This window comes from Podarcis cretensis, assembly GCF_951804945.1.
Source record: "Podarcis cretensis genome assembly, chromosome: 5".
In the NCBI taxonomy this organism is placed as follows: Eukaryota; Metazoa; Chordata; class Lepidosauria; order Squamata; family Lacertidae; genus Podarcis; species Podarcis cretensis.
Window position 1 is genome coordinate 51,490,047 of NC_137174.1, and position 23,152 is coordinate 51,513,198.

Sequence of the window (23,152 nt, forward strand, 5' to 3'; positions counted from 1 at the left end):
TGTACTATAAATGTATTAGAGGATTTTGAAAATCTTAGGGACCTGTTATCATAAATTTAAAATCTCTTACATAAATATGTAAAAGATTTACATATGCAAAGCGTAGGAATATCCAAGAATAAAGACAGTTTCAGTATTTAGTAATTTCTAATTTCGAACAGTTTCTGGGTCATATTTATCCTACACTACTCTGTTGGTTGTGGATTAACTGTTTTCTTACTCCTATTCCCTTAGGACAATTTAGCCTGAGATACAGGCTTCAAGTGCCTAACAGATTAACATTTTGGATCTTAGATTCAGGAATACACCTTAAACAGAAATATTGTTTAAAACAGTGTAACTTTATATCTTATTTGCAGTTCAAGAGATTTCTACTGAAGTAAGGTAACTAACTGTACCTGACAATGAACATTCAATTGCTTGAAATGGGAGTTTCATAAATGTAGATGTAATCTGTCTGATTTTGTCCAGAGTTACCTCTTCGCAGTTTCCATAATCTACAAACAGAACTTTAAAAGCTTCAAATGAACTGGCTTCTTTCACCAAAGCCCGATACCATCTACCATCACCTAAATTAAAATAAGACAGAGACAAAGATCTTGTAATATCCAATAAGCATACAAATAATTTACTCTCTCATTAAAAACAGTAGTCTGATCTTTTGCTTCATGTCTTACTTGGGCGTAGACAGATATAGCAGATTCATGCTACCCCTATTTCAAAGCGATATCATTTTTAGTCAGACGTTAAAGTTACTCTGTCATATTGCAAGAAAAGTACTAATATCCTATTGAAGGATAATGGATAATAATCAAAAAATGATATACATATCAAGACCTATCTTCAGCCCTGGCAGCAGCTTAGTGAAGAGACTCTTCTTTGCCATCAGAAGATGGCAGCTTCCCTCTGCTATGCCCCAGGAAAATTTTTAAGGGAGTAGCTGCTAGGAGAACTGAGAGGGTATTTGTGGCCTTTTGAGTTTAGGCATAAACGCTGGGTGCCTGGGGTGATGTCTAGGTACAAATGGTATCAGCTTTGGGGCTTCTTTGGGATATTAATAACTGACCTTTTGGTAAGTGGTGTGCTTACTTCAATTCTGACACATTTTATAGGAACTGTTAATTCTTAAGAATTATCACATTATGTATTACCATCATTATACTATTGCATTTTTACTGTTTATTTTTTTGCAAACTGTCTTGAGCAGTATTCATATTAGCATTATTAGCATGGAATGAAATCTACTGTTTCGTAAATCGCGACAATGCAGTTCTTGCTCCATTGCTCTGCTGGATGCCTTTCCTTCTAGGGAATTGGGGTGAAAGGAGCCAAGGCCATGAACTGCATGACATTTCAATTGCTCAGTGTATGTCTAAATGCACCAGGTGTCGGAATAAGTTTGGATTTGGATTTGATATCCCGCTTTATCACTACCCTAAGGAGTCTCAAAGCGGCTAACATTCTCCTTTCCCTTCCTCCCCACAACAAGCACTCTGTGAGGTGAGTGGGGCTGAGAGACTTCAAAGAAGTGTGACTGGCCCAAGGTCACCCAGCAGCTGCATGTGGAGGAGCGGGGAAGCGAACCCGGTTCCCCAGATTACAAGACTACCACTCTTAACCACTACACCACACTGGCTCTCTGAGCTCTCTGAGTACTGGAAGTACTCAGTTGGATACTTTCCACAGCAAACAGAGAAATGTGATTTCTATAAAATATCAATGCAATACAGAAGAGAATGAGCAATAAGTAAACTTACTCACCAGAGAAATAAGCACAGCACACATCTCCCTTTGTAACTTTGGAAATGTTTGGGGCTGTTTTCTGGCAGTATGCTGCTAAAGATATATTGAGTTCTTCCAAAGCATTCAAGCCTGCAAAATTAAGATTGAAATTGCAACACTAACCACTGTCAAAAGTTTAATCAGAAAAGTCTAGAGGCCTTCCTTCCAATTTATGGCTTAAGTCAGCTAACATCTCAACCTTTTCTAAAACAGCTAATATGGAAGAACTCCACCAAGCAATACTGCTGCTACAGAATTGCTACATAATCTTATGATAGGAAGTTTGAATAAGTGTACCAATGATGGTGCGGAGTTTGAAAACAGTTTACAAATACAGACAAACCTTGGCTGTCAAACTTAATCCGATTCAGAAGCCCGTTCAGCTTCCGAAATGTTCGACAACCGAGGCGTGGCTTCCGATTGGTTGCAGGAGCTTCCTGCACCCAAGCAGAAGCCGTGTCGGACATTCAGCTTCCGACAAGCATTCGAAACCTGGAACACTTAATTCCAGGTTTCTGGCATTCGGGAGCTGAAACATTTCAAAATGAAGCCATTCTGGAACCAAGGTTTTGCTGTATAAAGCTATTGAGCAATAGGACAAAATGTAGCTAGAGTTACTGTTTACATTCCCCTCCTTTATTGCACTAACACGGGGGGGGGGGGGGGAGAGAACCAAACAAGATGCATGCAGGAGAGTGACAGAATTATGCCCTCTTAATATTCACTATGCAAAATGGAAGAGGTTGCTCCACAAGATGAATGCTATCTAAGTAAAGTTGTTTGCACAAACAACTATGTGAGTGAAAAAAGCAATGACACACCTGTCAGGTTTCTGAATCATACTTGTTTGAGGACACTGGATAGATATGTAAATGACAGGCTGAGTGTTGGGGCATGTGACTGAAAGAGAGCTATAGATGGTTGAAATATAAAAATTGATACACAAGGAACAGAACACTCAAAGGGAAAAAAAGAAAGATGTACCGTTATTGTCTAACAATTGGCAATAGAATTTGCTGGGGTTGTGTAGCACGCAAACAAACACATTTACCACCTGTTTGGCTGTTAACGTGACCCTTGACCAATCAATTTTGTCCAGCTGTTGACCTATAGATAAATATAAAAATAACCATTAGGAGTTATGTTTTTTCAATGTTCATTCTACTGGTGGAAATTTAACAGATCCCCATCAGCAAACTCTAATATATTTCCCCATTTTCAGTTTCAGAGGGCGATTTGGGTAGACGTCTGAGTATTATAGATTAGGTACAACAAATATGTGATTAGTAACAGTGGAGCAACAAAAATAATGAATGCTGTTCCTAAATCTGAGTCTTATTCAGTGTTGTAATATTTACAGTAAATTACTAATACAGCTCAAGTCCTCAAGCTAGTTAGTTTTCATACTCACCACTCATTTTTTGCAATGTTCCAGTGCTTGTTTCAAGCACTGCTGGGACAGTGGTGGCTTCTTCCACTGCACATCCCAACTCTAAAAGGTATTTAGAAACATTTATTGTTGGAGTCCTGGATTCATCTGTCAGTTTGACCACAAAAGTTTTGTCCTTCTCATTTATTACTCTTATAGTGAGTACTTTATTTTGCACCAGCTTCTTCATAACAGAAGTTGATTCTGTGGACCAGGTTCCAGATGCTGGCTTTACACCTTGAAATAAGAGACGGGTTTAAAAAATAAAAATAAAAAATGTACTCCTTTACAAGTTAGTTATTTTTCTTTGTAACAGAATTTTCTTTGTGATGATATAAGTCCATCAGCAATAGAAATATATTTCTAACATTTTCGATCAGGTAACCAATTATCTGCATACCCAGCACATAATTCTCTATTTCATATTCCCGAAACAACAAAATGACACAAAAATGTTCATTTGTTATCAGAAGAGGCTTTAGCAATATCTATGCAGTGTTGACCCAAAAACTTTTATTGCCTCTGGGGAAGCACCAAATGGCTACTAACATTTTGCCTTTTCTGCTGCTGTGCCTCCTACAATATTTGCAAGAAGTGTCAGGCAAGTCTGCTCAGAGAGAACACAGCTCTGGGCCATTGCCTGGCATAGTTAGGACTACCAGGTCAGTGACAATCCAAAACCCAGTATGAACAAGGTAGGGCTAGAGAATATCACAAAGCTGCCAACTCTAGGAAAAAGAGTAATTTGAACTATGCTAAGTATTTCATACTATGAGCCTCAGGCATGGCAAGCTTTTAATGGTAGGCTTTAAATAAAAGGAGTTAACACAGTAATCAATATACAGTGGTACCTCGGGTTAAGCACTTACTTCGTTCCGGAGGTCCGTTTTAACCTGAAACTGTTCTTAACCTGAAGCACCACTTTAGCTAATGGGGCCTCCTCCTGCTGCTGCACCGCCGGAGCACAATTTCTGTTCTTATCCTGAAGCAAAGTTCTTAACCCGAGGTACTATTTCTGGGTCAGCGGAGTCTGTAACCTGAAGCGTATGTAACCCGAGGTACCACTGTACACACTTTATTTCCTATCACAACACTTCCAAAGGAATCTCTGCTCTGCCTGGTGTAGGCTGCATCATATTGATGCATAATTGGGATGATTCTATATCTAAATTCAGAAGCTGTACCTGGTACAATTTTTTATGGCACAGCTTCAATTTCCATTTTGTCTCCACAGGTTAATCTCTTTGTTTCCCTCACTGTTGCAAAAAAAAAAGTTGTGTCTGCTATTCCCAAGATGTATTTAGTCATTCTGTTTCATACCTGCTAGGGTGCACTTTATAGCCTGTACTGGTAACTCCATTAATTTTGGAATGATTGGCCGAAGTTTATTTAATGGAAGGACTTCTATGTTACCATAATCTACATAGCCCACTAGAGCAGTTTTCTCTGAGATGTAGGACAAAACTGATGCACGGTACCACTGTTTGTCTTCTGAAAGATAAAAATACATTTGTCATGTAAAAATTATACAACTAACAACCCCATGCTACATACTGATTTTTACTGCAGCTACTGTACACAAGTGGTGGCTTTCATTGTGGCAGTAGAAGTCTGAGCCAATACCAGTCAAACTAGTTCTTCCCTGCACAGTAGTACACGTGCTACTTTAGAAAACATCAGGGGCACAGATTTGCAAAGGTCTCCAGTCTCAAAGGATGTTGCAATTCAGGGCCAATAGGGATCCTACTGCTTCTGTAGAAAGAGCAAAAGTGCCAACGACCATGTAATACTTTTAATGACTTAAAAGTCCAAGATCAAGTGAAAAATGCTCTGATATGCTCTGGTTTTATATAAAATGTCAGGCACTGACCATTAGGCCAACAAAGTGTGAATACAAAACAAAACAAAACAACTATTGAAGAACTGAGCCTCCAATTTCTGCATATGGGTCAAAATACTGGAAAGGCCCCCAAACTACCTATGTAAATCAACAGAAGGAACCGAGACCTCATCTTCGATAAATACCTCAACGGTCCTTTAAATTAGTACAAGCTTATCTACACTTGCAAGCTATCTACTCTCCAGTCCTCTTGCTTCTTGACTCGCCTGCTGCCTTTGAAACCACTGACCATTCACTCCTGCTCAACTCACAATGATCTAGGTCTCCATGATTCTGACTTTAGATGTTTTTCTTCCTACCAGATTGTTCCTTCGGTGGCTCCAAAAAGTGGACACACTTACTCTGGTTTTCCCTTCTGTGCTGGCATTTTTCATGGACCTGTTGTTGTCTCATAGCTGGGCTCTCTCCATGCCAGCCTTCCCCACAATCCCTTCAGATGTTTTGGACCACAACTCCCGTGACAATTGTTCAGGGTTGAATGCAGCTGCACTCCAAAATATCTGGAGGGCTTCCGATTTGAGAAGCCTGCCCTATACCACTGCTTTTCAATCTGCTCAAACATCTGGGGACCCAAGGCTGAAGAATACTGTTCTACATTGCCCCTGGGCAACTTCTTCCAATCCTATATCATTCAAGTGCTGATTTCACCCAGCTCTACCATGTACTTTAGAATTTTCTCCCTCTACCCAAATTCACATCTCTAACTGTCTCTTTTGTTATTTCTAATCTGCTGTTTTAACACTGCCTGAAACTTAGTGGGTTGGATTTAACTAATGAATCTCACTAGCAGAAGGCAGCACCAGGTCTTCCACTAGTGAAACAGAGCTTTTCCCTCCCACCCAAATTGGCACAGTGGGTAGGTAGATCCGGAGGATACACAGAACAGCATACAGGAGAAGAGGGAAGATTGTTCCATCAGCAGAAGTATTTCAGCTTGCCAGGTGGAACAATCTCTTTAGCCCTACACTGAATTTCTCCCAGTATGCTGAAGACTAAACTTCTCATATTTCATCCAAAGCTCTTCTTTCCTTGAATCTTTACCCAACTTGCAACATCCAACCTGCTGAACAGGCACAAAACCTTTATGTTCAACCTCTCTCCTTCCACATTACTTTGTCTGTTGAAGCCATGTCACTTTACAACATTGTGAAGACACAGCCTTTCCTCGCTGCCCCTTTGGCAAGAATTCTGGTTCACATTCTAGTAATATCTTTCCTTGACTTCTTCAACCTTCATTTCCGGTCTGTTTTCTCGTCTTTCTCCAAAAAAGTGACCTCCTGTTACTCTGACACAGAACATCATTCATCAGAGCTCTACACAGATCTAGCACAAGTTCCTCACCTTTATCTTCAAAGCCCTGCATAGCCTTCTTCCATTATAGCTCTTTTCTTATACCAATATATCCTCACCAACAACTGTTACCCTTCCAGTTCCATTCTCAGCTGCCTGAAGACACCTGGCTTCCTCAAATGACTGTCCTTTCCCCCCTGCTGTCTGTTATGCTTGTATCAGCACTCTTACTTCCTACAAAAACCTCTTCAAAACTTAAGGGAAGGGCTGTAGCTCAGTGGCAAAGCATACATGTTCAATCTCTGGCATCTCTAGCTACAACTGAAAAAGACTTGTGTCTGAAATCTTGAACAACTGTTGTCAGTCATTAAAACAATACTGAGCTAGTTGGACTGATGGTCTAATTTGGCATAAGGCACCTTTTGTGTTCCCATTTTGCCCATAAAGTTTTGCCATGTGGGCTGCAATATCCTATCAGAGGGATTTGACTTCTTGCATTCTATAAAGCACCACTCACTAGAGGCATACTTAAGCCCACAGATTTCCATGGGCTTGAACATGTGAACTCTGTTAGATATAAGCCAACAACAGCAAATCACCATCATCAACAAGTAATATTTACCTGTAAACTGTGCACAACACAAGTCTCCTACTGCTGGGCAGAAATCTGGGGTACCAGAGATTGTGTTGCAGTATTCACCCAGGGATACTTGAAGCTCAGTAAGTTTGCCTGACAAAACAGGTATTTATGTGGAAATTGTTAAATAAAAAACCAAAATGTCCCCAAACCACAAGAAAGCAATATAAAAGTGTTGTACTTTCATTTGCCAGAAAATGCTGTCATTTGAATATTGTTGGTTGTTTGGAGGTTACACAGAAAGTCTAGGCATGTTGTGGATTATAAAGTGCAAACTAGAAGCTATAAATTAAGCGTGATGTTAAGTATTAATCTCCCACTTCAATGCAAAAAACCTCAACACCTCACCACTTCCTGACATTTTTAAAGTTCTGTTACATATTCAAATGCTACTCCTGCATACATGTTTACATTTTAATTTAACTAAAAACAAGGACTTACAGCCATTTCCCATCTGCTGACAAAAGAAATCTCCTGGTGTCTGTATGTGGGCAACCATACCCAAAAATGTATCTCCTATAGATGGCAAGATAACCTTGCGAGTTTGACAGCCACTATGATCCAGTCCTTTATGCTCAAGCTTCTTTTCCTGAATAGAAATCTTTTCCACAGTAGAACCTAAGAAAAAAGAATATATTATCAAAACCTGAGTTGCAGGTTTTAATGGTATTAAAAACTTATCATCCTTAAGAGAATGCAGAATATCATTCATAGACACATTCTTCCATCTATAGTAGTAATAAACAAAATGAGACTCAAAAGACTCTCAATAATGCGCTACCTCTCATGTGAACTAGGACACCACGAGCACAGCTTGAAGGAGCCACAGAACCACCAGCTCCCTTAAAGCTGTATCTCTGCTCAAAGGCTAAGGACCGAGGCAGCAACCCACAGGTATAGCTTTACATTAAATTTTATCCCATTGGGGGCTATTACCAGAAAGGCAAGCTCAATATAACACAAATAGAGCAAACTCCCTTTCCTCCAGCGCCCATTAGGATGACCTCTAGTGTGAGGCACTGCATCTTCCATAACCTCAAGTGTTACAGTCCAAGATTCTGGCAACTCAACCCTCCAAATTAAAGCAAAAACAGCCCTTTGGACCTGGATAACCCAGCTGCAATGAACCTGTTAACCTATGGCTACACTCCTAAGCCTCATAAAGATGACACACATTTTGCACCAATAAGAATAAACCTATTTTAGTATCTTTAGCAAGTGCATGCTTAAAGGTGCCTTGCTTTCATAAAGATATTAATCAAGATGAATTAAATAAAACGATAAGAACTCACCAGTAACTGAGTTTTCCTTGTTGCTACTCCTACTCTTTGAATTCAAACTACATCCAATTTCCAAGAGTATTTCATGTAAGTGTTTACCTGAAACACACACATTTGTTGATATCCATTCAAAAACAAATCATTGCCAACTGAAATACATCAGATCTACCAAATTTATCTGTAAAATACTACTGTAAATAGGCCTACGACACATACAGTATTACAGATAAATTGATGAATGACAGCTTCACAAAGACTAGTAAAAAGGAATCTGCCATGCACACAAACATTCTGCCAAAAAGAGAGTCCACTACACTCATCTCTTGTAAATTATGCCAAGTCAATATGAGCAGCTACTTCTCAAAACAGTTTTTTGTCTCCAATGCTTTGATTCTGGGCACTGACATATTACCCAGGGGTTTGGTCAAACAGGAAGAAAATACAGCACTCCAAACTTATGAAGCTGTTTCCAAGTCTGGCCACCAGCTCATTTAACCCAATACTGACTGACTAACAGCACCTCTCCAAGTTATATAAAGGGTCAGGTGCACTTCAATTTTATTTACTTATACTTGTATCCCACTTTATAGTCCCAATAGGTCCTCAAAGTAGTTTACAAAAAAATCTGCACATATAAACAGAAACATGGTGCCAGGCTTTTCAGGCAGCACTTTTTTTGTACTATTTCTTGGTACTGCCTGGTGTCACCAGGCCCACCGAGGATCTGAGGCAAGCATGACTGAGCAATTAGTTATTGGTCAGTCCATGGTTGAACCAAGTCTTCCCTGATATGTAGGGAATGAAATACAATCACTGTGCAATGACTCATCCACCCCAAAATGTGTTTTATCACAATTGAAGTATCCGGTGAGCATCCTTCTAGTTCATGTGTCAGATTACAAAAAAATATGTTAACCATCACTGCTTAATTAACAATTCATTCAACAAAGAATATTACTGTTAACGAAACTTACCAGAATCTGCCAATACAACATCTACAACAAAATAGGGCATCTCATCCACCAAAACATCAATAACAGTGAATGAGCAGCACTTTCCTATAAGAAATGGAGCAATAGCTTTGCTGCAGTTTGCATTCCATTTTTCTTCAGCTGGGAGGGCATTAGCAACACAACATTTAATGGCCTGAAAGCAAAGCAAAAACAAAACACACTGTAAGGATGTCTGGCTTACTGCTGGTCTTTATGGCCATGTGTGCACATGTCCTTCAAACATATGCATGTTGGCCATTTAAGATTTTCATTTGCGTCTTAGTCAAGATGCCAGTTTTGGAGTCTCTAGTAGTTAGTAATACTGTAACAACATTCTGGCGTATTATTTGTCTCAACACACTTTAGCATTTGCATACACAGGTCTGTATTCTTGACACTCTAAATATCTGTGGTAAAGGTGCATTGTGTAAACTTATACTTACACAGGGTGGAATGTGCGCAATATCTTGGTGCAATCGTTTAATTCTATTTAGTGGTAAATTCTCTCCATTTCCATAATCAATATATAAAACCAGAGCACTCTTCTTAAGGATATCCACCTCTTTTATAAGCACTCTGTACCAGGTCTGAACATGAACAAGTTATTTTACATTATGATTTATTATTCTTTTTTAAGAAGAAAAATGATTCTTCTTCAACATAACAGTTGAACAACTACAATGGCAATTTTAATACCAGATCCTTCAATAGATTTTTGTGCTTTTAAGCTAGTATCAGATGAACAGAATAATATGCTGGACTTACTATGATTAGTTCATTTTCTTCAGGGAATGGAGGAGACTGTAATTGGGCTGAACTGAAAATGTTCAGTTTAACTGAGATACTAGTTAGTCAAACAATTCTACCATGAGCTGCTAATTCATTAATACTTGATTTATTACAGTTCACATCTTACTAGTAATCCAAAACACAGGTGTTTTTATCTTACTGCTACAGAATTACAGATTTACCCTACATTTGCACTAGGTTATCACAGCTGTGTGTGTGAAGTTAGGGTTGCCATAAGTCCAGAATTTCCCGGACACAGTCAGTATTCAGCTCTCAATAACAGAGTCTGGGCGGAAATCAATGAAATGTCTGAGGAAGCCCAAACATACGGGACACCCATGTTGGCATTGTAGATTTTGGCGAATTTCATAAAAAATACCTTTAAAAACTCTTTTTTGAGATTTTGGGGGGAAAAAGCTCAACAACATTTGTGTCCGGATTTTCACTTTTTGAAATATGGCAACCATGTCAATAGTGCAGACTATTATATCTTCAGATGATACAACAATTAGAACTGCACAAGCAGAGATGGGAAACACAATGGTTGCAGCACACCCCAAATATTTATTGTCCACTCCCTAGTCACCTAAACTGATCCTACTCCCATGTGTGTGTAGTTTTTATCTTTCTATAATGCTGCCTCACAAATGCTAGTTTTAACTCAAGCCAAAATCTTTATCATGTCTTCAGATTCCAACAGCCCCTCTGCCCCAAACACTTACTGTGTACATTTATTTTCCAACAGTTACTAGCAGTTACCTACAGGCAGATGGTAGATGGACTCAAAGTAAAGAAGTACAGATTTGTCAAAAGTATTGTTTTCACAGCATATCCGAGGGTGCCACAGAATTTTAAAAAATTAAATCCCACCCCAAGGGTTTCCTATAATTCTGTTCAGAGCTTTTTCGCCTACCTTTGCATGTATAGATTTTATCCTATTAGGTGAGGTTTTTGAGATTACTGGGAAGGTTTTACCAGTTTATTTCCTTTTATTGTTCTAAATATTAGTACTTGACTTGTGACATCACAGGAAAAACACCTATTATTTTGTGTTTGTTGTGAACTGTCATACTTAACAGATAACAACTAAGAGAAAGATTTTAAAAACCAGTCCTTCATCCCTCTAAAGGTAAAGGGACCCCTGACCATTAGGTTCAGTCGCGGATGACTCTGGGGTTGCAGTGCTCATCTCGCTTTACTGGCTGAGGGAGCCGGCGTACAGCTTCCGGGTCATGTGACTAAGCATAACTAAGCCGCTTCTGGTGAATCAGAGCAGCACATGGAAACGCCGTTTACCTTCCCGCTGGAGTGGTACCTATTTATCCACTTGCACTTTGTGCTTTCAAACTGTTAGGTTGGCAGGAGCAGGGACCGAACAATGGGAGCTCACCCAGTCGTGGGGATTCGAACTGCTGACCTTCTGATCGGAAAGCCCTAGGCTCTGTGGTTTAACCCACAGCGTCACCTGCATCCCTTCATCCCTCTACTTGTACTTTATTGTATGCTTGTAGGAGTGTCATTTGAAGCTACTGAACAATCCCACAGCATTTAAACTGCACTTTTATTACCATTTTAGTTTAGTTTATGATATTTAAAAACATTTGACCTATGTGACAGATCTCAGGTGACGTAACCCATTATAAAATTTAAAATGTTACTTCAGAAAAACCATCTTGCCCTGATGAAAATTCCCAGGCATAATTTATTCAAGTGCCCCAACAACTTTCATCACCTTTATCTAGCAAAGGAAAATCTGGAGCAAATAACTGGTATAGAATTATATTGCCAACCACCTCTCACTTTGGCAAAGTTATACAGTGCTGCTCACTTCAGTTACACATACACAAACAAGACTTTAGTATATATCTCATTTTATGAACACCTATATTTTCTATAAATCAACAATGATAAGTTGCTGGCTGCAGGTTCTCTTGGACAGCCAACCACAAACCAACTGGTCCTTGAGTCCATTTGATGATTAAGTTACCTGATCCAGGGTATATTGTCCAACACTGACTTCACCTTTGGCAGGAATATATTCACCTTGGTTAATTCCATCGTAATCTTTCAATTTCACACTAAGCTTATTAATATTACTTAGAACTTCTGGAGATTTGACTTGAATGTAGAATTCACTTGGATTATTGAACTGTGTTACTGTTCCCTAAATAGAAAGAAAGCCATATAGCAATAAGATTGTCTACAATGCTACATGTCATCAGTCAGCATCACTGCCATTTACCTGCTGGTGGCTAGGCTGAGTGGGTGCAGACAATGATTTGTCCTGACTGCAGCTACCAGGTGTGGGACAGGTAAAAATGGGATCAGCTCCCAGGAATTCCCTAGAACAGTTAATGGAGCAGTTTTGATCCTATTGGCTTACATAGTTCAAAGGAGATTGCTCTCTGCACCCATCCGCTTTGGTACTGAAAACTCCCTTTTGATCAGATGGTTGCTGATGACTGCCTCTTTTAAGTAGTCACCTGGCGTCTCAGTGATGTCAGGTGATTGACCGGTGGTTGTTGCCTTACTTCTGTCAAAGCTGGACTGCAGAAAGAAAGGGTCCCACCTGCTGGTTCAAGTTCCCCACCCTTAATTTAGGTTATACAGGGAAGAAAATGAAAGCATTCGCTTTCTAATCAGAAAACTTCAGCAATCAAAACAATAAACAAGTCCAACTGTGTTATTTAAACAATATTTTTTCTCTCTCTCTCTCTCTCTCTCTCACACACACACACACATATTTTTTAAAGTTAAAAAAAGGTTTGCTCTTTGTTGTTTGCCACCTTGTGGTGGAGGGTGGGCAGGATAGAGAGTGCTGAATACACACAGAACAAAACAACGGGTTGAAAGCAGAACTTACCACTATTTTCATATTTTTCTTCAGCTCCAGTGTAGTCAGATCAGAATACATAGTTTTCTTGCCCTGCTCTTCTGTTTTGCTGGTATTCATAGATAAATTTTCCTATTGTAAACAAATTATTTTGCTTGCTTACTAAGCAGAATATGCAACTACTGTATTAACCTGTTTCAGTGATCTAAAATACTTAAATCATGTAAAGAAGAAGAAGGTAAGTTAGTGAAAGGAAGTTAATGGAACTAATGATTCCTGTTCACTCCTTCCCCCCTTGCAATGAATCTCCTGAAGATGGAGAACCCTCCTATTAGATCGCATGTAGAGCTCTACCAGAGTCAGGCTGAATTTCAGGAAGTTCCACTTTACATCAGCTCTCCATGATATATTTCCCTAAATAAATTTTCAAGGAGTGGCCCCACTGCTACTGAAACCCCACTGGCAAGAGAATTTTGGACTGCAACATAAGAAGGATCAAAGTCAAGGGTAATATTGAAGACTTATGGTAGAAATAAGCTAGAGTTCCAGAAAGACATCTACTTCTGCTTCATTGACTATGCAAAAGCCTTTGACTGTGTCGACCACAGCAAACTATGGCAAGTTCTTAAAGAAATGGGCGTGCCTGATCACCTCATCTGTCTCCTGAGAAATCTCTATGTGGGACAAGAAGCTACAGCTACAGTTAGAACTGGATATGGAACAACTGATTGGTTCAAAATTGGTAAAGGAGTACGGCAAGGCTGTATATTGTCTCCCTGCTTATTTAACTTATATGCAGAATTCATCATGCAAAAGGCTGGGCTGGATGACTCCCTAGCCGAAATTAAGATTGCCGGAAGAAATATCAACAACCTCAGATATGCAGATGACACAACCTTGATGGCAGAAAGTGAGGAGGAATTAAAGAACCTTTTATTGAGGGTGAAAGAGGAGAGCGCAAAATATGGTCTGAAACTCAACATCAAAAAAACGAAGATCATGGCCACTGGTCCCATCACCTCCTGGCAAATAGAAAGGGAAGAAAGGGAGGCAGTGAGAGATTTTACTTTCTTGGGCTCCATGATCACTGCAGATGGTGACAGCAGCCATGAAATTAAAAGAGGCCTGCTTCTTGGGAGAAAAGCAATGACAAACCTAGACAGCATCTTAAAAAGTAGAGCCATCACCTTGCCAACAAAGGTCCGTATAGTAAAAGCTATGGTTTTCCCGGTAGTGATGTATGGAAGTGAAAGCTGGACCATAAAGAAGGCTGATCGCCGAAGAATTGATGCCTTTGAATTATGGTGCTGGAGGAGACTCTGGAAAGTCCCATGGACTGCAAGATGATCAAACCTATCCACTCTTAAGGAAATCAGCCCTGAGTGCTCACTGGAAGGACAGATCATGAAGCTGAGGCTCCAATACTTTGGCCACCTCATGAGAAGAGAAGACTCCCTGGAAAAGACCCTGATGTTGGGAAAGATGGAGGGCACAAGGAGAAGGGGACGCCAGAGGACAAGATGGTTGGATAGTGTTCTTGAAGCTACCAGCATGAGTTTGACCAAACTGCGGGAGGCAGTGGAAGACAGAAGTGCCTGGCGTGCTCTGGTCCATGGGGTCACGAAGAGTCGGACACGACTAAACAACTAAACAACAACAACAACATGGTAGAAATATTAAAGTCATTACGTGTCTTGATGGTCATGTCGCCCACACAGTCTTTTTACAGAACAGAATAAATGGTATTTTGAGATACCATAAATGTAGTAGTATTCACTAGTTACAAGAGGCAAAAGCTTCAGCAAGAACAGCAGAATATACTTAGTCATTTTAAAATGACAAGAAATTGAGAGGCTGTTCAGAAAACAATAAGGAGTTTACATAAAGTGGGAAAGAAAGGAATTTATCATGTTTAAAATTCGTATCAATAGAGAAAAGGCAGTGAGAGTTGAAGCTAAAGCAGAAAAGACAACCGAGAAAATGCTTGCAATTAGGCTAGCTGGCTAGCCGTCATGTAGTTAAAATTCATTCCCTGCACACTTCCACAGGACACAGTGCCAATTCACTGTAGCCACAGCATTTTGCAATGTGCAGTAACTGCTATATTGATAAAGATGTGGGCTGTTCCAATTTTCTCTAGAAGTAGGGAAGGTATCACAATAATGGGTGGAGGAGTGACCAGCTCCCAAATGAAGGTGGAACTGAGTGTTATTGGTTAGGATACAAAACCCAGTGATTGCACTAAAATGCTTTCTTCTAACAGAACTTCAAATAAATTTAATTGCAAAAGGAGTTGTTTGTGCCTCTCTGAATGCTGTTTAGAGGTCCATAACCCTTAGAAGAAAGAGGTTTTTTAGACACAAGGGGAGGCACTATAGCGGAAATGGAACCAAAATAAGCTCACTGCACAATGTGGAGGCAACCTCATGGTTCTCTGGATTCCAGTTTATCACTGCAGGGTGACAGAAGACCCCTTAAGCAGCTTCAAGTTCTCTAATGCCAATAATTCACTGTACTGCAGACCAAAATATACTATTTGATTCACAATACTATCATCTGCACATGGTGATAATGCCCCCTCCCCAACCACACAAGTGAACAACTCAAGTCATACCTTTTTCTTGATTTCATCCAAAGATTTTGCACTATCTTCAACTTTATCGGCACTAAAAATGAATTCTGTTCATTAATATAAATGTTCTATAAAGGTCAAGCAGTCCTAAATACACTCAAAATTGACCCACAAAGCAGTAAGCATTTATATGTTGCTTAAGAGACATAAAGTAGAGCCAGTTTATAAAACCCTTTACGACTTACTTATCAATAAACACTGAAGGCCTTATTAGTCCTAATATCTCTGGCTGAGTTAACTATTTATTAAGGTAGAATGAGCATTTTAACTGTACACTTCCCACCCACCCCATTTGCATGCTGACTTGGTGCCTCAGTCCTGGTTTGTTTAAACCAGTTTCTCATTATGCTTAAAGTGGGGGACTCTAGTTTATTAACCCTTTTTAAGACACAGTTTGATTCTGTTGGTAAACTAGGTTTTCCATTTGTGACCAGTGTTCAAAACTCCCATTGTTCTAGGCGCATTTTGCGACAGCGAATTTCATTAACGCGAGCAGCTTCTGAGTTCAGGGTGAAATACTGTGCCTAAGATTTCAGATTAAAACAGCAGAGTAGAAGGAAAGGAAGACCTTTTTCTGCCTCCCCACTTCCAGCTACTCTCTGAAGACTGTAGAAGAGACCCTCTTAAGACTATTAGGGGGTGGTGGGCAGGGGAAGGACTAGACAATGTGAAAAATGTATATAATACTTCAGAAATATTTTAAGATTTCTTCATTTTCAGCTTTGTATTCTTCGTATTTAAAAAGCATACCTAGACATTCTGTTGTTGCACCCATAACCTAGGTTTAAGGTGCCATTTAGCTCCTAGCTTTCATATCTTAGTTTCTAACACTGTTTTTGACATAATGGGAGACAGACTAGGATGGTAGTGCTGAAGGTGGTGTGATACAAGGGAGGAAAGAAAATGACTCAACATTCATTCTAAGAATGTTATATTCAAACAAGGTAGCAGCAATTTTCACTTCCATTCTTTGGGGACAACATACAACCCGGAATTCCAAAATAAATAAATAGACCACATATTCAGAAATGCAATATTGCATACCTAACTACACAACAGTAACCAGAATTTAGAGGATACTTGCTAAAACTCTTCAGCACTACCGAATTACAATCATCCTATAACACCTAATTCAATTTTCTGAGTGCCATTCTTAACATAGCCAAAAGAGCCATGCATATGAGGAAAGTATCAGAAGATAGGGTAAAATCTGCAGGGTGCAGAAGTACAAAAGAGGGGAGGACCCTAAACGGGAGAATACCCTAGAAACTAGTTCAGTGAAGACTGAGAATATGTGGAAAGTGGACTGCTGTGGGTGGGGGAGAAAAGGGAGTGGAGTAACTAAAACCCAAACATAACCACTCCAACATTTTTCTGCAGATCTCACTTGTAATTCTATAGCCCTTTGCAGTATATATCTTAAGTGGTGGCTCCCCGACTGCTGAATGCTCCCAAGAGAGGCTTGCCTGGTGCCATCATTACATGTCTTTAGGTGCCAAGCAAAAACATTCACCTTATCCAGGCCTTTAACCATTAAATAATCTATGGCCTGTTAAAGCTGTGGTGGTGAGTACTGTTATTATGAACATTTTATTATTATTATTATTATTATTATTATTATTATTATTATTATTGCTCTCTGCTATTATGCTTTTTATTATGTTTTTGTTATTGATGCTCCATAAAATGTGTTCTTAATGTTGTACACTGCCCTGGGATCTTTTGATAAAGGGTGGTGTATAAACCGAATAAAAAACAATAAAATAAATAACTAAATAATATCGAATTGAGACCTGGGCTTTCTTCCAAGGACCTCAAGATGCTGCAAATAACATGGGTTATTTCTCATTTTATCATCAAAACAAACCTGTGAGATAGCTTAAGTTGCAAGATCATACTGTAGTTCCTTGTATTTAGTCACATAAAATCCGTGGTGGCCCGAAATGTACAGTGGTACCTCTGGATATGAATGGGATCCATTCCGGAGCCCTGTTCGCACCCAGAAGCGAATGCAACCCGCATCTGCGTGGGTTGGCGCTTCTGCGCATGAAATCATTTTGACCGTCTGCACATGCGCGAGTGGTGAAACCCAGAAGTAACGCTTTCTTACTTTTCCTTTACCTTTCCCGCCCCAACCTGGCCACAGTGATCCATGCGACAGTCACCTCCAGGCTTGACTACTGTAATTCGCTCTACCCGGGGCTGCCCTTGAAGCTGTCCCAGAAACTCCAGCAGGTGCAGAATGCTGCAGTGAGGCTCCTCACGGGATCTCTGCCATGGGAGCATATTCACCCAATGCTTTCCAAGCTGCACTGGCTCCCGTGGAGTACAGGGGCAGATTTAAGGTGCTGCTTTTGACCTTTAAAGCCCTTCACAGCCTAGGACCCTCGTACCTACGGGACCGCCTCTCCCGGTATGCCCCATGGAGAGCCTCAAGGTCCATAAATAGCAACACCCTAGTGGTCCTGGGCCCTAAGGAAGTTAGATTAGGTTCAACCAGAGCCAGGGCCTTTTCAACTCTGGCTCCGGCCTGTGGAATGCTCTGCCTCATGAGACCAGGGTCCTGCAGGATCTGATTTCTTTCCGCAGGGCCTGTAAGACAGAGTTGTTCCGCCTGGCATTTGGCTTGGAGCCAATTTGATTCCCTCCCTCCCTCTCTTTTTTCTTTTCCTTCTCCTCCTTCGATGAGGCTACATTTTAATATTTTAATGTTTCAATATTTTAATGCTGTATTTTAATTTTGTTTTTAAGTTGTAATCATTCAACTTGTTTTTATTATTGCTTGTAAGCTGCCCTGAGCCCGGCCTTGGCTGGGGAGGGCGGGGTATAAATAAAAAATATTATTATTATTATTATTATTATTATTATTTCTGTTACTTCAGGGAGCACAACCCGAAAGCGCTCATCAACCTGAAGCAACTTCAACCCGAGGTATGACTGTACATGCTAATTCACACAAAGTGCTTGAGCATCATGATCTGAATGGGAACCTATGTATTCATCTAAAATATGCACAGAGTTCTGCTTAAATATGCCTATGTTCCTCTTTATAAAACATGACCACTAATGGGAGCTATATAAACAAGAGCAGCCCTACTGGATCAGACGAAATGTCCAGCCTGTCTAGTAGCCAGTCAGATGTCTATAGGGAAATAGATACAAATCCAGTTATCAGAGGGAGGATAAATTTAACGTATGAACTTACTTATGTTTAACTAGCTTACAGACGACACTATGCATTTGCCAGTCTTTCCTTTGACACTCCACCGAACAGTAATAGACCTGCTTACACCGTGTGCATCTCAAGGATCCTAAAGAGATTAACACAGCAACACAAAGTGTTGACATTACAGTATGTGGTCAGCAATTTCTGATTTAGTATCCAAGATTTTCTTCTGTGTTCCCATTAAGTTGATGGTCTTTAAAGTCAACCGCACATAGTAGAATTCTGTAATACTAAGCCTCTAGGTTTGAAAATCTTTATTATCCATTGGCATAATTTTGAAAACATCAATTCTCCCCTGCTTTGACTTGGAAAAATGTAAGATGTTAATCAACATGGATAAGGTACCCTTACATTTAGATAAAATATTAAAAATAAGTATAGGTTAATTTTTATTTGTACGCAAATTAAGTTCATTCATGAATCTTACTTACAGTATCCAAAGCACTCTACGCACAGTTGCCTAGTAATCATTCATACATAATTCACAACTTTTGTTCAGATGTTTCAGTTGTGGTTGAGAAATGATGGCTTGTCTAAGATCACTAAGTAAGTTTATGGTAGATGAAGGACACAGGCTTCAACTGACACTTGAGTTCACTTTCCAATTTATAATAAAAAAAATCATAACTTCAATTTTTTTAAATAAAGTTTGCAATGTAAGAGGTTGCACTGTCTATCAGATCAGATAACAGAAACCTACCAGACATTCTACAAAAATGGCATGTGGACCGGTGTAATTGATCACAGCCTGTGGATAAAGTATTTTCAGGAGAGCTCTGTAGTCTTGTCTGCTTTGCATGTTGTAAGGCTGAAGCATGCACCTGCAATATACATTTAGAATAGTTTGAGCAACATTTATATGCCTTAAAATAGTAAAATACTGCCACATAAATAACAGAAATGGAACCGGCCCCACCAAATTCTATTGTCACATCCACAAGGGAAAACACATGTACTATCAGGGATAACAAAGGAAGCTGAAAATAACATTGGCACTAAAGGACACATGTAGAAGAAAATTCAGACTCAAATCTTGCAAACTCACAGGACTTATTTCATTTGCTGAGGATGGTAGGAAGGTACTGGCGCCATTCATGGCTCCTGATTTCCCTACAATATAGAATAGTACTGTTTAGATATGACCTAGTTTTTCCAAGAAGTAGAAGAAGGGAGATACATTTCTAATAATTAACCCAGTTGGACAACCAGCTAGAGTTGCATGCTATGCACAATTAGGAGTAAGTTACGCTGAATTCAGATGGACTTACTAAGTACAATATTGCACAGCATGAAATCAATGCTTAATTATTAAACATTTACATTAACCACCACCTAAAGTTGGCAGACTATTCCTAAGCAAGCTCATAATGAGATAATTTAAAGCTGCCCATATGTAAACAGAACTCAAGAAGGCAACTGCCAAGATTAAGTAATAGCTACTCATTGTTCTTAACACTTACAGAGAAGTGATTTGATAACAAAGCTTCCAATTTTTCATCTATAGTAATGGTTGACTTTCTTTCTCCCTGCCCCCCTTTATTTTGCTTAGACACCAACAAAACAAAACCACGTGTTTACATCATTTGTTACAAAAAATAAAAAAGTAACAAAAAGTAACCTCCTAAGTTCTGACAATAAATCTTCTTACATATAAATCTAACTTCCCATCTTCTCCATACTTCCTTTAATATTCACTAACTTGTTGCAGTTAATCAACAAGTAATGGTTGATTTTCTAATAAAAGAAAACTTAACCTTCTACACAGCTGAGCTTCAACACTGAAGCCTGGATGGGTGGGTTGTGGGTGGAAAATGACCGAGACTGCTCATACGATACAAAAACTGTAAAAACACAGCACAAAAATGTTTATTGAAGAAAAGCATTTGTTATATAATACACATTTTAAAGCTGAGGAAGTGCACAATTGGAACAACTAGCCATTTCCATTTTCAAAGGTTTCAAAAAGAAAGCAATAAAACAATTTAAGTACGGTACTATAAGTGAAATTGCAAAAGCAACACAAAAGATTAAAGGTATTAAAACTATTTTAAAATGAGGTATTTTCCTACCTCTCAGTTCCCCTCCATTCATTTCTGATGTGGTTCTCTGTCTGTTAAAGCTACCATGGCAGCCATCATAACTGCTTTCACTTGAATTACTGCTACGAGTTTCAAAAAACATGTTAGCCTGCTCACAAATCGAGAAATTGTTGAGAAATTTTGAAGTTTTATCTTCTTCAGGTAAAGAGCTTTTGAAGTTGGGACCTGTGCTGGGACTTCTCAGTGATTCATTTTGAATTTTGAGTTCTTCATTCCTTATAAAACGATTTTGTGCCATCCTGTGCGCATCCGTATCAGAACAATTCCCTGACAGCTGTAAAGTTATTGTTTAGCAACGAGGAAGATGAAAAGAATAAAAAGCAATTAGCAGTTAAAAGAAAATGTGTTGAATTTTTAAATATTCCAGACCAAGATGTCCTAAGCAAATTTTCATTCAATTTTCTGTATTCTTTTTTTTAAAAAAAAATAAAAGTGGAATAAAATAAGTTATTCTACAGAAAATACAAAAAACAGTTTTAGCATTAATGTCTTCCCACTAGCTTCAAACAATCATATTAGGGATTTAACAAAACTGCTGGCACTCCTGAAGCCTTGGGGCATGTCCTCAAGGGACAGCCACATGTTGATGTTTATTGGTACAATCCAGAACTCAGCCAGGTAGCATCAGGGCTCAATGGAGCAGTGTGCCACAACTGCAGCCCTGCCACTCATTCCAGAAGGGTGTAAAAGGGATGGGGAGGTAAACTGTTGCACCAGTATGGAACTGGGGCACATATCAATCCTGGATCAGGCCTAATGCAGCCATGTGACAGCAGTGGAACCAGTTTGGGATCCAGTGTTCCAGCTGGAGGAACAGGGAACTCAGTTCAAGTCAACCAGCCCAGAACAAAAGGGGTATGTATTGCTGTGTTAATGTCCTTGCTGAAACAAGTGAAAGCAGAACCTGAGGTGGCATTTAGCAGCAATTCCCAGTAAACTATCTTGCATATAAAGCCAGTTATCCTGTTGTTTTCTAATAAGGAGAAGGCAATGAACACCATAGCTGTCAAATGGCTTATATGCACCAATCCAGTACATCAAAGTTTGGCCAAAAGTCATCAGCAGATAAGCAGAAATTCAGAAGGTGATGCTTCCACAATGTGACTGGATACTGCAAATCAACTTTACAAAAAATAAAAAGTTTAATCCTTAATTGGAAAGGATGGATTCTCAACCCACACAATTGCACCAGCAGATCTTGGCTGTTACATGGGCTGTACATGTACTCCTAACTCCCCACTGATCCACCTCTTGTATACGGCTAGGTCTGCACATAAGTGGGAAAATGCATTAAAACCCAAGATAGCAGGGGCTATAATTTCATTTCAATATATAGTTCCTGAATCCCTCCCACTTGATACAGCTTTTGGATAATCCCCTTCTCATTATTTAAAATAAGAGAAAACTGTGCAAGAAAAAATGGCAACTTACAATAGAGCATTGCTAATAGAGTCCTTTCCATGCTGTTCTTATTTTCTACCTGCAGGAAAACCTGTCTCTCTCTCCCCTTTTCCTTTACAGTACAGAAGCCTTTAAAAGAAAACCTTATTTATCATCTCAACACTCTTCTACTGCATGTATAGATACGGCCCTCCAATGTCCATTCTACATGTCTTAAAACAACTGGCTGACGTGTAACTCAGTGTAGACCACTGAGATTAATGAACCTAACTTGGTCATGTTCATTAACTTCCATGAGCCCACTCCAAGTTAACCTTAACCAAATACCACCTAATAATTTACGTCGTGCAGAGTGCACACTGGTGAGTCGAATCTGTGCATGCCGTAGAACTTAGTGAACTTTGATCACTCAGCACTCTTTTCACAAGGACAAGTAAGGGTAGCGTACCTTAAGCCAGGGCCATTAATTTCAGTGGGTCTACCCTGAGTAAAACCTGAATATCACCTCATTGACCTAAAGCACCCTAACCCAGAAGCAAGCTACCTCATTTCACCAAGATTTAGTGAAATCTGATAAATGTGAACAACTATTAAACAAGCCACGCATGGAGGGGGACGACAAAGGCAAGGCAGATGTGGGTTCACGGTTAAAACCAGGGTTAACGAACCTGGCACACTCCCTGCGTCTGGATTCCCAGCTCCCCGCGACCCCTGACCATTAGGCAGAGCCGGATTTGGGTTTAATGAGGCCCCAAGCTACTGACACGGGGGGCACTGGCCACATGACCCAGAAAAACTGTCTGCGGAGCAGACAAATGCCAGCTCCCTCAGCCTGTAAAGCAAGATGAGCACCGCAAACCCA

General features: G+C 39.6%; 1 protein-coding gene across 6 annotated transcripts in view; it reads right to left on the bottom strand.

Annotated features, from left to right (window-relative positions):
* The window catches only part of TDRD1 (tudor domain containing 1), a 31,740-nt gene that overhangs the window by 7,318 nt on the left and 1,270 nt on the right, over positions 1-23,152 (bottom strand). For 2 of the 6 annotated variants that reach the window (XM_079976627.1, XM_079976628.1), the window contains exons 2-20: positions 22,321-22,419; positions 20,860-21,163; positions 20,545-20,631; positions 19,836-19,900; positions 19,491-19,611; positions 18,770-18,875; positions 15,547-15,598; positions 12,963-13,064; positions 12,087-12,263; positions 9,754-9,897; positions 9,293-9,464; positions 8,331-8,417; positions 7,480-7,656; positions 7,024-7,131; positions 4,532-4,702; positions 3,194-3,448; positions 2,767-2,889; positions 1,762-1,872; positions 399-569 (exon numbers count right to left, since the gene is read on the bottom strand). In XM_079976627.1, coding sequence (XP_079832753.1) covers positions 399-569; positions 1,762-1,872; positions 2,767-2,889; positions 3,194-3,448; positions 4,532-4,702; positions 7,024-7,131; positions 7,480-7,656; positions 8,331-8,417; positions 9,293-9,464; positions 9,754-9,897; positions 12,087-12,263; positions 12,963-13,064; positions 15,547-15,598; positions 18,770-18,875; positions 19,491-19,611; positions 19,836-19,900; positions 20,545-20,631; positions 20,860-21,127 — 2,497 coding nt within the window. In that variant the 5' untranslated portion in view covers positions 21,128-21,163; positions 22,321-22,419. Of the gene's footprint in view, positions 1-398; positions 570-1,761; positions 1,873-2,766; positions 2,890-3,193; positions 3,449-4,531; positions 4,703-7,023; positions 7,132-7,479; positions 7,657-8,330; positions 8,418-9,292; positions 9,465-9,753; positions 9,898-12,086; positions 12,264-12,962; positions 13,065-15,546; positions 15,599-18,769; positions 18,876-19,490; positions 19,612-19,835; positions 19,901-20,544; positions 20,632-20,859; positions 21,164-22,320; positions 22,870-23,152 lie in introns of those variants that run through there. The other 4 variants (XM_079976626.1, XM_079976629.1, XM_079976630.1 and 1 more) reach the window with 4 other exon arrangements.